The sequence below is a fragment of the Ambystoma mexicanum genome, chromosome 8 (genome assembly GCF_040938575.1).
Source record: "Ambystoma mexicanum isolate Mex_15411 chromosome 8, UKY_AmexF1_1, whole genome shotgun sequence".
Lineage (NCBI taxonomy): Eukaryota > Metazoa > Chordata > Amphibia > Caudata > Ambystomatidae > Ambystoma > Ambystoma mexicanum.
In genome coordinates this window covers 65,546,609-65,560,720 of record NC_090929.1, presented here as the reverse complement: position 1 = coordinate 65,560,720, position 14,112 = coordinate 65,546,609, and the positions used below count along the sequence as shown (strand labels likewise).

The window sequence follows — 14,112 nt, the reverse complement described above, 5'->3', positions numbered from 1 at the left end:
TGCCAGGTTTCCTCCTAAGAGGTGGGCGGGGGGAGTCCCGGGGCCGGCTTGTGAGAACTTGAAAAGTAACAGCTTCGAGCATTTTAAATCAGCAGGCTGACGTGATTTTGCCTTTGGTTTTCTTCTCTCCCCTGACCTCACTTTCTTCCCCACACTGTCTGTCTGTCTGTCCCCGCCCCATGCTTTCTGCACTCCCTTTCCTACACATTTCTCAGCTTAGTGGAGTTGACGGATGACATTTTAAAGCTGCTGATGGACCTGGTGTTCCGCCTGGTGTGCAACGGGGAGCTCAGCCTGGCCCGAGTGTTAAGGAAAAATATCCTGGACAAAATGGAGAACAAACGCATGCTGCGCTACGCCAACTCTGCCAGCAGGCCCCTGGCGGCCAGGGGCGTGGCAGCCAGGTAATGCCCACCTATCGACGGAGGTGTGTGTGTGTGTGTGTGTGTGTGTGTGTGTGTGTGTGTGTGTGTGTGTGTGTGTGTGTGTGTGTGTGTGTGTGTGTGTGTGTGTGTGTGTGTGTGTGTGTGTGTGTGTGTGTGTGTGTGTGTGTGTGTGTGTGTGTGTGTGTGTGTGTGTGTGTGTGTGTGTGTGTGTGTGTGTGTGTGTGTGTGTGTGTGTGTGTGTGTGTGTGTGTGTGTGTGTGTGTGTGTGTGTGTGTGTGTGTGTGTGTGTGTGTGTGTGTGTGTGTGTGTGTGTGTGTGTGTGTGTGTGTGTGTGTGTGTGTGTGTGTGTGTGTGTGTGATATATATATATATATATATATATATATAGAGGCTTATCCCTTCCACAGTTGGCTTCCAGGATAGAGAAGGCACTGACGCACATGGGAGTGGAGTAGTGTGCAGTGAGGCTTTGCGACTACTATGCGAGTTTAGACCCCACATGCACAAAACGTAGAGGTCCTTTGTCAGGACTGGAACCCAGTGCACTTGGGTCAATGGCGTAAAGCGCTATATAAACACAATAAACATAAAACAGGGGATTGTGGGAACGTTTGATCAACAGGTGGTACTGGTCAGTGGCAGCGCTGTCAGCACCCAGGATTTGTCTGAGGGTTGTGCTCCTTCAGCACGTTGCCCAGCACAGGAAGGTAATCGGGGACAGGGGACCCTTCCAACTGCACGGATACTGGCACATACCTACCAATATGCTGACTCTCTGCTCTGCACCAATAACAATGGAATCCGGCTATCCCCCCACCATGCACACCTCCACAATCTTTAGAACGCAGGCAGCTATCCCCCACAAAAAAAACGGTCTAGCTGCACACATAACCTCATAAACGAGCACCGCCCCTGCTGGAATGCAGCTACTCAAGACCCTCTGGCCTAGCTGCACGCATAACCTCATAAACGAGCACCGCCCCTGCTGGAATGCAGCTACCCAAGACCCTCTGGCCTAGCTGCACGCATAACCTCATAAACGAGCACCGGCCCTGCTGGAATGCAGCTACCCAAGACCCTCTGGCCTAGCTGCACGCATAACCTCATAAACGAGCACCGGCCCTGCTTGAATGCAGCTACCCAAGACCCTCTGGCCTAGCTGAACGCATAACCTCATAAATGAGCACCGGCCCTGCTTGAATGCAGCTACCCAAGACCCTCTGGCCTAGCTGCACGCATAACCTCATAAATGAGCACCGGCCCTGCTGGAATGCAGCTACCCAAGACCCTCTGGCCTAGCTGCACGCATAACCTCATAAATGAGCACCGGCCCTGCTTGAATGCAGCTACCCAAGACCCTCTGGCCTAGCTGCACGCATAACCTCATAAATGAGCACCGGCCCTGCTGGAATGCAGCTACCCAAGACCCTCTGGCCTAGCTGCACGCATAACCTCATAAATGAGCACCGGCCCTGCTGGAATGCAGCTACCCAAGACCCTCTGGCCTAGCTGCACGCATAACCTCATAAATGAGCACCGGCCCTGCTGGAATGCAGCTACCCAAGACCCTCTGGCCTAGCTGCACGCATAACCTCATAAATGAGCACCGGCCCTGCTGGAATGCAGCTACCCAAGACCCTCTGGCCTAGCTGCACGCATAACCTCATAAATGAGCACCGGCCCTGCTGGAATGCAGCTACCCAAGACCCTCTGGCCTAGCTGCACACATGCTACTGGTCTCACACAACCTTCACACTACTCCTAGCATTAGAATGCAGTTACCCACCACAAAATTCGGTCTAGCTGCACACATACTGAGTGCACACACGCACTACTTACCAACCTACTTTCTCCATTGGCCTGGACTCTGGTCCCCCAGGGCATTCAACCCACAGCGCGTTGAAATCATACCAATGGTGAAATGCGCTATGCAAATGCCCAGTAACATAAGGTATATTGAACCCGGTATTGTCGGTATGCCCCTGCATGGTGGTGGTGTCACCATGCATTTAGAGGCCTATTCCATCCCTCTGCAGTTTGCGGGCTCTGTCCGCATCCAGACCCAGGACGTTAGGGTGACACTGGTTTTGCATCCTTTCTGAGGATAACCGTCAGTGAAGTATCCTTTTGTGATGAGCATCTGCTGCGTGGCGAGTGAGTTGTGTGGCGGTAGTTGATGGGCAGGTACCCGTTCTAAGTGCACTTTGGGTGCTAATGTGCCTCCCCATGGATTGCAGGCCCGGCACTCTGCATGACTTCCACAGCCATGAAGTTGCAGAACAGCTGACACTGTTGGATGCAGAGCTCTTCTACAAGATTGAGGTAAGATCCCAACAGGTGAATTGGGGCGTGCGAAGGTACCTCGTGCACTTTCATGCCAGAACCATTTGAAGTCGGTGCATCCTGCCCCTTCAGGCTGCCTGGGCTATGGGTGCATGCAGAGAACTAGGAAGACTTATTGGGGGTGTCCTTCATTTTAGGCCACATGAGTTGCTGACAGTCATTTAATTGTGCCCACCCATTGACATGTTAGTGTGTTGCATGTATCCTGGGCTGGGTCCCTGGTTTTGAATCTCGCCAGTTCTCCCTGTCTCTTTCCTCTACCAGGGCAACCGTTGATATTCCTGAACCCAGCAGCACACCTTTTCCTAGAGATTGAGGTGCCATTGCTCCATTTTGGATTACACAAGCCTCTTAATCTTGTGCTGCCCCCGGCGCTGCTCTGTCTCCAGTTCTTTGCCTGGGCTCCGTCATCCCCACAGTGCAACACACCTTGCTTTGTCTGAGCACTCTATTGCGCCCTAGCGTCCTCTGTGCTAAGCCCCAAGCCCCATTGCCTCTGGAGGGGAATCTTTGTGTGCTCATTGCCATGTGTCTTTTTAGAATGTATATTTCGTCCCCCGCGCACACACCCCTGCTCCTACACTGTTTGCTCCCAAAGTGAGAGCTAGCTCATTTTGTATTTCCTGTCCTGTGAAGTGAAGCATTATGAACCAAAGCCAGTCAGTCTCCCTTCACCTCTTTGTGTGCTTCTCCCCAGATCCCAGAGGTTCTGCTCTGGGCCAAAGAGCAGAATGAAGAGAAGAGCCCGAATCTGACGCAGTTCACAGAGCACTTTAACAACATGTCCTATTGGTAAGGGGGGGGGGCACAGGGCTGCTATCCTCTGGGGAGGGAGATAACAGCGAGCTGGCAAGAGCAACAAGCATCCTAGGAGGAGGAAAGGGTGCCTGCTCAGCAGAAGCTCTCTGGACCTGTTTTCAAAGCTCGCAGCTCATGGATCAGGGCTGCAAGGGGTAGCTCCTAAAAACACCGGCATGGTCTTAACAAATGGGGGTTACCTTAATCGTGAATTGCCGAGAAAGAAAAACTGGTGGGCAAAGAGGACACTGGATATATAAATATAATGTTGCAGGTCCTGACTCTCCATGGGGCGGAAGGGCGCACAGTGCGGAGGAAGCCGTAAAATACTGATGAGGGGAAGGGGCAGTGCTGGATGCATGTGGCATGGGCAAGGCGGCAGGGGTCAGTAGGCACCCCAGGCCTTGAGTGAGAAAGTGTCTCAGGTGGCTCGGGAGCCGGCCTTCCAAAGTGTTGTGCTGCGCCGCCATCACCTTGTTCCTAGTATACACAAGGAATTGGACTAGGACTGCGCCGCCGAACCTCCTTGAAGTGGCAATCACCAAGCGTGTTACTTGAGGTAGCCTCTAGAGAGCGTTTCATGTCGCTTGTTACCTTTGTTTACCACTATCAGAGCCTAACTGTGCTATGTGCAGGAGAAGCTGTACAGGGTGGCACTTTAGGTATTCTATAGCCTTGGTTTGGTTACTTGTAGTAGCTTCTAAGAATGTTGCTGCTTATGAAAGCCCCCATGTGCAGTGATACCTCGAGTACTTCACTGGGTGTACTTGCAGTGAAGTCTAGAATGGCTTCTGTTACTCATGAGGAAGATGTGGCGGTGAGAGGAGTGAGGGAGTACGGATAGTTCCCGTGACGCTAGGCGTGATATTGTCGAAACCAGCATTTGTTTTCAATGTCCTTTTGTTATTTACATGGAGTGGATGCTGATAAACAGTGCACTGCTTGGCTGGTACCTGTCATACTGTCATGGCTCAGAGCAGTAGGGCGTCTACGGGCGACGAGGAAGGGTGCCCCAGGTCATGCGCTTGTGTTTGTATGTAGAAAAAGAGGTGGCCCAACAAAGCGGTCAAAAAACAGTGTCCCCCCCAGTGTGTGTGTGTGTGTGTGTGTGTGTGTGTGTGTGTGTGTGTATTCAGTACACACCTAGCTACAAAGTAACAGGGCGCTGTACAATAAAGGGAGTGGAACATGGGGCAGGGGGGGCGCAGGGTTTGCCTGCTGGTCTGGTCCTCGTTTGTCAGTGAGGTCTGCCTTGACGAACAGGGTCTTCAGATCTTTCTTGATTTGCCAGCCAGCCTGATGTTAGCAGGGAAGGAAGGAAGTTTCAGGACGTGGAAGCATAGCAGGCAAATGCTTGTTTTCTGGTCGTCTCCATGCACTTTTTGGATTCCAGGCGTGAGATATCTTGGTTCCTGGTGTTGCATTGACCTCCTGAGAAGGTGATCTTTCCAGCCAAGTATGATGGCTTCTTGGACTTTAGCCCTTTTTTAGATGATTCAGGTAGTCGTGACGGTGATGCAAGCTTGTATGAGTGGGAGAAATGTGGTTGCGTGTCTCCGGTCCCTTGAGGGGGGAGTGCTGTGGTGTGCTGGACCGCTTTCTCAGAGTCAAAATAGTGCGTGGGTACCTGGCAGGAAGGCGTTGCCACCATCAGTGGAAGATCAACAGTGCATAGAGGAAGGATCTGAACTCTCAGGTGGGGTTGAAGGGTGCGTTTTGGCACAGTAAAGAGAGCTAGTGGGGTACTATGTGTGCTTTAAAGGAGAGGTCTCAATCTGTGAAGCAGTTGGACTTTGCGCTGGGGTGAGTTGAGGTGAGACGCCATCAGGATCCATCTGTGGCTGCCAATTTTGAAATTGCGTGTGTTTGGTGGCGCCACTGAGATGAACTGTTTTGGTAGTGTTGCAGGTAGGCACTTGTTAGCCAGGCTTAAATGGTGGAGCGTCAGTGTTTCAGTTGATGGATGTCATCGAGGCAGTTGACCATCAGGTATTGCTATGTGTACTCTGCATACTGGTGGATTCTGATGTTGCATTTGACCAGTAGCCCAGTGCCTCCCTGTAGAGGTTGCAGAGTATGAAGCCTCGGGGGACTCTGCCGGTCACTGGGCGTTGTTGGGATATGCAGGTGCCCATCTCGGTGGGCTGGGTGAGAGCAGGAGTGAAGTCTAGGTCTGGCATTGAATCCAGCGCACGAGGACACAGTGTTGAATGCAGCAGGGATGTCCAGCAGGACCTGGAGGCATGGGTTGTCATTGTCTAAGAGGATGGGCCTTGTTGATGACCTACATGGCGGAGGTCTTGGTGCTGCATCTTTTTCAGAAGCTGGACTGGTATTCTTCAGTTGGGTTGTGTTTGGCAATCTTTTTGTGCATTTGGAGCGAGACGGTCTTCTAGATGTTTCTTGCCAATGAAGGGTAGATTGGTGATGGTGATGGTGATGGGGCAGTAGTCTGCTAGGTTGTCCTGGGCGATTGTGGGCTGCTTTTATTTCAGGCACAGGACCTGTCCAGGTTTCAACGCATTTAATCTTACAGTGCATCCACCGGTTTTCTGTGCCAGTCCTAAAGGCCAACCTGTTGACTTTTAGTTGCAGCCGCTCCCATTTTTCTTTTGTGCTCCGCAGGGTTCGCTCCATCATTATGCTGCAGGAGAAGGCTCAGGACCGGGAAAGGCTGCTGCTGAAGTTCATTAAAGTTATGAAGGTGAGCATCTTTGGGACTGAGATATTCAGAATAAAACCTCTGATCCCATCCCTTAAGTGTCCTCATAGATTGACATTTTTAAATATTGTGAGAGGCCCGCAGACAAAATAAGGCACATCTTTGTACACTTATGTAGCCATGACATTTTTTTGTTCGCTTTGGAATGTTTTGATTTCTCTGAACCTGCAGATGGCCCATGGAAGCCTTTTAAGGTCCCTTGGCTTTGTGAGGGCACATAGACAAGCTGCTCCATCGAAGAACATTATGGGGTGCACTCATCAGGAGGCTTGAAACCTCGGTATTTTGTAGTGCAGTGAGCGTAATCCTTTCAGCCTCATGCCTTCTTTCTTTATGGTAGGTCACTTTTTTCAATATCACCTAAGAGAGGGGATCTTTCAAAGTTTTAAAAGTCTATAAAATTGGTAAATTTGTGAGTCTTACAGCAGAGTTTTTTAGTTGTACTTGAGCAATTAATTTGATTGTAATCTGTGCAGTTTCTTTAATCAAACACGTTCAATGTGCAGACTATTTTAGCTCTCCTGAGAGCCAGGATCTAATGATGAGGAAGAACATTATACAATTTATTATCTGAAACTGTTTGATATTGAGGAGTCCATGCACAAAAAGTTCACTTATGCAAAAAGGCAATGCATCACATAAAAATCCAGTTACCCATGCAAAGAACCAACGTGCTTTAATTATTTCAGAGGAGACACAAAATATTTACAGAAAATATTATTAGTATGTTCCCAACATCAAGAGGAGCGGAGCGTTGCTTCTAGCACCTCGACATTGATATACATTTTCAACACAAATGTAGCTGTGATTTATCCTGTATTAGTACCCTGGGGGAGGGCGGGGGTGACGGCCTCCCTGCCAATGTGGAGGCTCGGAGTGGAGCTTTACCACACTGCGGCCGCCATCTTCCCTCACCATGTTTTGCAAGTACGTGTGCTTTCCTGGGTCCCCTGCCTGACCACCTCACCCCCTTTTTCCACACAATAAGGCACGCCCTCTCCACTTTCCTTCTTTTTTTTGTCCGTTGGCTGCTCGGGGAACAGTAGCGTTCTGGGCGCAGCGCCGACGTCCGCAAGGCCGCCATGGAAAGGGAGAAGGGACTATGTATAGTCTCATTTTCCCAACCCATGGTGGGCATCTTTTCTTTTTTGTTGTACATTTTATTTTGTAAGTTGCAAAATTTCGCAACTTACTAACTATTAGTATCCTGGTACAAAGTGCTGGCATACGAATAGCAATGAACCCTTCGCTGGGGGGCGGGGGGGCATTACAGTTCCCTTAATGGCCCCTCAGCTCGGGGTTTATTGCTTAAGTGACTGTGCTCTCGATGTCCAGTGTCCCTGCAATCCTGACACTGAGGGGTCTCATGAGAACACTGCACCAACAATGAGCAATCCTTTCTGCCAACGCCAAATATGAGCTTTACAGGATAGGGAGGGCTGTCCTTAGGTGTATGCATAAGCTCGGCCTTCCACATTATGCTGCAAAGATGACCTCTTGCCCGCCTCCAGAGTCTGACTTTCCACACAAGGCTACGAATTGATTCCGCCCTCAGTTTGGGTTCTGTGCAGGTTTGCTGTTCGCCCTCAGTTTGGGTTCTGTGCAGGTTTGCTGTTCGCCCTCAGTTTGGGTTCTGTGCAGGTTTGCTGTTCACCCTCAGTTTGGGTTCTGTGCAGGTTTGCTGTTTGCCCTCAGTTTGGGTTCTGTGCAGGTTTGCTGTTCGCCCTCAGTTTGGGTTCTGTGCAGGTTTGCTGTTCGCCCTCAGTTTGGGTTCTGTGCAGGTTTGCTGTTCGCCCTCAGTTTGGGTTCTGTGCAGGTTTGCTGTTCGCCCTCAGTTTGGGTTCTGTGCAGGTTTGCTGTTCGCCCTCAGTTTGGGTTCTGTGCAGCAGGTTTGCTGTTCGCCCTCAGTTTGAGTTCTGTGCAGGTTTGCTGTTTACCCTCAGTTTGGGCTTTGTGCAGGTTTGCTGTTTACCCTCAGTTTGGGTTCTGTGCAGGTTTGCTGTTCACCCTCAGTTTGGGTTCTGTGCAGGTTTGCTGTTCACCCTCAGTTTGGGTTCTGTGCAGGTTTGCTGTTCACCCACAGTTTGGGCTTTGTGCAGGTTTGCTGTTCACCCTCAGTTTGGGTTCTGTGCAGGTTTGCTGTTCACCCTCAGTTTGGGCTTTGTGCAGGTTTGCTGTTCACCCTCAGTTTGGGTTCTGTGCAGGTTTGCTGTTCACCCTCAGTTTGGGCTTTCTGCAGGTTTGCTGTTCACCCTCAGTTTGGGTTCTGTGCAGGTTTGCTGTTCGCCCTCAGTTTGGGCTTTGTGCAGGTTTGCTGTTCACCCTCAGTTTGGGTTCTGTGCAGGTTTGCTGTTCACCCACAGTTTGGGCTTTCTGCAGGCTTGCTGTTGCATTGAAGCACCTGCACTCCTGATCTCTTAAGACTAGGTGCCTCCTCCACGAGCTAATTCCATGTCCCCTCATAACGGATGATCAATGTGTTCATGAGCTGGTGAAGGCATATTTTCTTTTTCCATACATACTAGTTGTAACCTGCTTTGGCAAGTTGGGTCTAATATTTTGCGCTAAGTTCAGATAGTTCATTTTTGGACTAGTATATAAAAAGACCCGGACACTGCTATGATTTTAGGCAACGAAAACAACCTGTTGTCTACTGCACATGTTGGCTCAACTAATGATGGGAGAACGTGCACTTGTCAACCCTCTGTAAGAAATACTCAGAAGGGCTCCGTTAAGCCCACAGTATTTGTGTGCATCAAAAGCATAGGTTTCCTGTTCAAAATAATGTAGATACACCTCACTGAAAAGGATGCTTTTGAAATTTTGTATAGAATAGAAAATGTTTTTATTGTATGAATGTTTGAGACTTGAAATCCATTCACAATCAGATATACGTTTTAAATAATGTGGGCTTCGCCGCACTGTACCTGTTTTGTATACAATCATATAAGCTGACATTTGAAATCCATTGACAGTGAAATACACTTTTTCAGGCGTTATTTTTCTTTCACAATCTTTACAGTTATATTAGCCCTTTTACAACATGCATAATCATTTGAGTTATTCCCCACTTGAGGTTTGGTTTGTGTTTGTTCAAAGTATGACATGAAACGATTAGCAAGTGATCGAGCACATTTAGCTTCCATTTCTCCTCTACAGATCTGCTAGTATGGATTGGGATGAAACGTTCCAGTGTTATTTTTCAAATGGAACTGTGATCGCTCCAAAACCCTTTCATTATAAAGAAGAACGCTAAGGGACATGTGTTTGGAAAGTATTTGAAGAGCTATAATAGCAGGATCATGTGTGATGGAAGTACACAGGGCCATCACATGGTAGTGTACTCGGGTATAATTGGGCTGCATTTGCTATTCTCCCATGTCTCTAAGCGCTCTTGCACGTGTCTCAAATAACCAGATCATTGTATTGCTAGAGGGTTAAGTAGTTTATCAGTTAACCCTTTACCCATCACATGTATGCATTCCATGCATATATTTTCGATGGATAGGTTTCGATGGAAACCTTTTCCATGGAAACACTAGATACCGTTTATCTATAACGTTAACCCACTGATGATGGCTCCAGGGGGAGGAACATTATGTTCGTGTGCATTTTAGTCGAGAAATATATCTGGGAAATTTTGGAATACTTTATAAAAAGATATTATTCGGAACTTTCTCTTACAGCCCACTTTTGTACCAAAAGCACAGTTTAGACACTAGTTACTGCTGTATTCCTTGGTGGGATTCGTTCAAAATACTTCACAAAAAGTATTGTTGATAAGGTCTTTCATAGCGTTATCAAAGTAATCTGCTGTGTTCATCATATGTGCCTGGCATAGAGTGATATTTCCTCTTGCTGGAGTACATTCCTCATCTGCTGTGTTCATCATATCTGCCTGGTATAGAGTGATATTTCCTCTTGCTGGAGTACATTCCTCATCTGCTGTGTTCATCATATCTGCCTGGTATAGAGTGATATTTCCTCTTGCTGGAGTACATTCCTCATCTGCTGTGTTCATCATATGTGCCTGGCATAGAGTGATATTTCCTCTTGCTGGAGTACATTCCTCATCTGCTGTGTTCATCATATGTGCCTGGCATAGAGTGATATTTCCTCTTGCTGGAGTACATTCCTCATCTGCTGTGTTCATCATATCTGCCTGGTATAGAGTGATATTTCCTCTTGCTGGAGTACATTCCTCATCTGCTGTGTTCATCATATGTGCCTGGTATAGAGTGATATTTCCTCTTGCTGGAGTACATTCCTCATCTGCTGTGTTCATCATATCTGCCTGGCATAGAGTGATATTCCCTCTTGCTGGAGTACATTCCTCATCTGCTGTGTTCATCATATGTGCCTGGCATAGAGTGATATTTCCTCTTGCTGGAGTACATTCCTCATCTGCTGTGTTCATCATATCTGCCTGGCATAGAGTGATATTTCCTCTTGCTGGAGTACATTCCTCATCTGCTGTGTTCATCATATGTGCCTGGCATAGAGTGATATTTCCTCTTGCTGGAGTACATTCCTCATCTGCTGTGTTCATCATATGTGCCTGGCATAGAGTGATATTCCCTCTTGCTGGAGTACATTCCTCATCTGCTGTGTTCATCATATCTGCCTGGTATAGAGTGATATTTCCTCTTGCTGGAGTACATTCCTCATCTGCTGTGTTCATCATATCTGCCTGGCATAGAGTGATATTCCCTCTTGCTGGAGTACATTCCTCATCTGCTGTGTTCATCATATGTGCCTGGCATAGAGTGATATTTCCTCTTGCTGGAGTACATTCCTCATCTGCTGTGTTCATCATATCTGCCTGGCATAGAGTGATATTCCCTCTTGCTGGAGTACATTCCTCATCTGCTGTGTTCATCATATGTGCCTGGTATAGAGTGATATTTCCTCTTGCTGGAGTACATTCCTCATCTGCTGTGTTCATCATATCTGCCTGGTATAGAGTGATATTTCCTCTTGCTGGAGTACATTCCTCATCTGCTGTGTTCATCATATCTGCCTGGCATAGAGTGATATTCCCTCTTGCTGGAGTACATTCCTCATCTGCTGTGTTCATCATATGTGCCTGGCATAGAGTGATATTCCCTCTTGCTGGAGTACATTCCTCATCTGCTGTGTTCATCATATGTGCCTGGCATAGAGTGATATTTCCTCTTGCTGGAGTACATTCCTCATCTGCTGTGTTCATCATATGTGCCTGGTATAGAGTGATATTTCCTCTTGCTGGAGTACATTCCTCATCTGCTGTGTTCATCATATCTGCCTGGTATAGAGTGATATTTCCTCTTGCTGGAGTACATTCCTCATCTGCTGTGTTCATCATATCTGCCTGGCATAGAGTGATATTCCCTCTTGCTGGAGTACATTCCTCATCTGCTGTGTTCATCATATCTGCCTGGTATAGAGTGATATTTCCTCTTGCTGGAGTACATTCCTCATCTGCTGTGTTCATCATATCTGCCTGGCATAGAGTGATATTCCCTCTTGCTGGAGTACATTCCTCATCTGCTGTGTTCATCATATGTGCCTGGCATAGAGTGATATTTCCTCTTGCTGGAGTACATTCCTCATCTGCTGTGTTCATCATATGTGCCTGGTATAGAGTGATATTCCCTCTTGCTGGAGTACATTCCTCATCTGCTGTGTTCATCATATCTGCCTGGCATAGAGTGATATTCCCTCTTGCTGGAGTACATTCCTCATCTGCTGTGTTCATCATATCTGCCTGGTATAGAGTGATATTTCCTCTTGCTGGAGTACATTCCTCATCTGCTGTGTTCATCATATGTGCCTGGCATAGAGTGATATTTCCTCTTGCTGGAGTACATTCCTCATCTGCTGTGTTCATCATATGTGCCTGGCATAGAGTGATATTTCCTCTTGCTGGAGTACATTCCTCATCTGCTGTGTTCATCATATCTGCCTGGCATAGAGTGATATTCCCTCTTGCTGGAGTACATTCCTCATCTGCTGTGTTCATCATATCTGCCTGGTATAGAGTGATATTTCCTCTTGCTGGAGTACATTCCTCATCTGCTGTGTTCATCATATCTGCCTGGCATAGAGTGATATTCCCTCTTGCTGGAGTACATTCCTCATCTGCTGTGTTCATCATATGTGCCTGGCATAGAGTGATATTCCCTCTTGCTGGAGTACATTCCTCATCTGCTGTGTTCATCATATCTGCCTGGTATAGAGTGATATTTCCTCTTGCTGGAGTACATTCCTCATCTGCTGTGTTCATCATATGTGCCTGGTATAGAGTGATATTTCCTCTTGCTGGAGTACATTCCTCATCTGCTGTGTTCATCATATGTGCCTGGCATAGAGTGATATTCCCTCTTGCTGGAGTACATTCCTCATCTGCTGTGTTCATCATATGTGCCTGGTATAGAGTGATATTCCCTCTTGCTGGAGTACATTCCCTCATCTGCTGTGTTCATCATATGTGCCTGGTATAGAGTGATATTCCCTCTTGCTGGAGTACATTCCTCATCTGCTGTGTTCATCATATCTGCCTGGCATAGAGTGATATTTCCTCTTGCTGGAGTACATTCCTCATCTGCTGTGTTCATCATATGTGCCTGGCATAGAGTGATATTTCCTCTTGCTGGAGTACATTCCTCATCTGCTGTGTTCATCATATGTGCCTGGCATAGAGTGATATTTCCTCTTGCTGGAGTACATTCCTCATCTGCTGTGTTCATCATATCTGCCTGGCATAGAGTGATATTCCCTCTTGCTGGAGTACATTCCTCATCTGCTGTGTTCATCATATGTGCCTGGCATAGAGTGATATTCCCTCTTGCTGGAGTACATTCCTCATCTGCTGTGTTCATCATATGTGCCTGCATAGAGTGATATTCCCTCTTGCTGGAGTACATTCCTCATCTGCTGTGTTCATCATATGTGCCTGGCATAGAGTGATATTCCCTCTTGCTGGAGTACATTCCTCATCTGCTGTGTTCATCATATGTGTGCCTGGCATAGAGTGATATTCCCTCTTGCTGGAGTACATTCCTCATCTGCTGTGTTCATCATATGTGCCTGGCATAGAGTGATATTTCCTCTTGCTGGAGTACATTCCTCATCTGCTGTGTTCATCATATCTGCCTGGTATAGAGTGATATTTCCTCTTGCTGGAGTACATTCCTCATCTGCTGTGTTCATCATATCTGCCTGGCATAGAGTGATATTCCCTCTTGCTGGAGTACATTCCTCATCTGCTGTGTTCATCATATTCTGGCCTGGTATAGAGTGATATTTCCCTCTTGCTGGAGTACATTCCTCATCTGCTGTGTTCATCATATGTGCCTTGGCATAGAGTGATATTCCCTCTTGCTGGAGTACATTCCTCATCTGCTGTGTTCATCATATCTGCCTGGCATAGAGTGATATTCCCTCTTGCTGGAGTACATTCCTCATCTGCTGTGTTCATCATATCTGCCTGGTATAGAGTGATATTTCCTCTTGCTGGAGTACATTCCTCATCTGCTGTGTTCATCATATGTGCCTGGCATAGAGTGATATTCCCTCTTGCTGGAGTACATTCCTCATCTGCTGTGTTCATCATATCTGCCTGGTATAGAGTGATATTTCCTCTTGCTGGAGTACATTCCTCATCTGCTGTGTTCATCATATCTGCCTGGCATAGAGTGATATTCCTCTTGCTGGAGTACATTCCTCATCTGCTGTGTTCATCATATCTGCCTGGCATAGAGTGATATTCCCTCTTGCTGGAGTACATTCCTCATCTGCTGTGTTCATCATATACTGCCTGGCATAGAGTGATATTCCCTCTTGCTGGAGTACATTCCTCATCTGCTGTGTTCATCCATACCT

General features: G+C 47.5%; 1 protein-coding gene across 1 annotated transcript in view; it reads left to right on the top strand.

Annotated features, from left to right (window-relative positions):
* RAPGEF1 (Rap guanine nucleotide exchange factor 1) overlaps positions 1-14,112 on the top strand; it is a 740,344-nt gene that overhangs the window by 698,732 nt on the left and 27,500 nt on the right. Inside the window, exons 19-22 of the mRNA XM_069609296.1 lie at positions 216-404; positions 2,624-2,708; positions 3,427-3,521; positions 6,153-6,231. Coding sequence (XP_069465397.1) covers positions 216-404; positions 2,624-2,708; positions 3,427-3,521; positions 6,153-6,231 — 448 coding nt within the window. The remainder of the gene's footprint in view (positions 1-215; positions 405-2,623; positions 2,709-3,426; positions 3,522-6,152; positions 6,232-14,112) is intronic.